This window comes from Rhagoletis zephyria, unplaced genomic scaffold (assembly GCF_001687245.7).
Source record: "Rhagoletis zephyria isolate East Lansing unplaced genomic scaffold, Rhagoletis_zephyria_1.1 Rzeph_scaffold_77815, whole genome shotgun sequence".
Lineage (NCBI taxonomy): Eukaryota > Metazoa > Arthropoda > Insecta > Diptera > Tephritidae > Rhagoletis > Rhagoletis zephyria.
Window position 1 is genome coordinate 1 of NW_016234864.1, and position 1,157 is coordinate 1,157.

The 1,157-nt window shown below is 55.1% G+C and overlaps 1 protein-coding gene across 1 annotated transcript; it reads right to left on the reverse strand.

The window, feature by feature from the left end:
• Positions 1–251: 251 nt before the first annotated feature.
• LOC108357451 (endoplasmic reticulum-Golgi intermediate compartment protein 2-like) lies at positions 252–1,116 on the reverse strand (the record flags this gene model as incomplete). Its single annotated transcript, XM_017608527.1, has 4 exons — positions 1,029–1,116; positions 852–960; positions 750–796; positions 252–683 (listed from the first exon to the last, which is right to left on the reverse strand). Coding segments are annotated over exons 1-4 (676 nt in total), but the record flags the coding sequence as incomplete, so codon positions are not given.
• Positions 1,117–1,157: the final 41 nt, after the last annotated feature.

A 1,157-nucleotide genomic window follows, 5' to 3' on the forward strand; every position in this document is an offset into this window, starting at 1 on the left:
GGGCGGCGGTGTGCACCTCAGTGCGCACCACCTTCAGGTAGTACTGGTAAAGGGCGGTGGGCGAGCTGGTCACCTTCTCCACGCCGTCCAGCGGACTCAGCCGCAGCAGCTGCAGGTCGTCGCCGAAGGAGAGCCGCTCGATGCGATGCGAGTAGTTGACGGCTGAAGAGGAGAGGAAAGAAGGAGAAGAAGAAGGTTAACCAATTTCGAAATGGCAATGACGACAACAACAACAACAACAGTGAACTTACCTCCACCGCCGAGCAGCGAGACGTGTGCGTGGCCAATGGGCAGCGGAAGGTACTTGCCCGCGGAGATGTGCAGGTTGCCCGCCACCTTGTTCACGGAGATGGTGCCCGAGAAGCGGCACGAATCGCTGCCGCCACCACCAACGTTCGAGTCCATGTCGGGAAAAAGGTGCACCGAGGTCAGGTCGTGATGGTGATGGTGAGGGCCTTTCTGGCCATCACCAGCACCGTAGACGGTCTGCAGGTAGCCGGGCTTCCAGAGCATCGTGTGGACGTTGTGGTGCTCGGCACGGAGGAAGGCGTTGTAGGAGCGGAGGCGGTCCCAGCGGCGTTGCTGCTCCTCGTTCAGGCCAAAGTTCACCTCCGTCTCCTCCAGTCGGCCGTAGGTGTAGAGGCTCTGCTTGTTCGTTGCGTCCATCACATCGGCGCCAATGTCTGATGATGGGAAACAGAAAGGAAATGATTAAACAATCTTCCTCCTTTTCAGATAAATCTGCTTACTGGAGCATGGCGTCGCCACGGTGATGTCCACGTTGATGTCCAGAAGTCTGCTCGGAGTAAAATGGTTAATGAAGTGCTTTTTCAGATCGATGCATCGCTCACTTGTCAAACTCCGTGTCCACCGAGTAGTGGTACTCAATTTCTGGGTTGAGGTAATTGGCAATCTCACCAAAGAGGAGCAGGACGATGAGAATGTAGGTGAGCAGGGAGACTAGAATTGTGGGGTAAAAGAAGGGTTTTGTGAAAACCGTTAACGTATGCGGTGAAGCTTTATTTTACCAGTGCCGCCGGCAGAGGAGGTGCGCGTAAAGCTCGGGTCAATCTTGGTGAAGATGTCCAGTTTGTTTAGTGAAGTCAACTGGTCCATGGTTGATGTGCTCTTTCTGCTGACGAGTGGCGGTGGGTGCT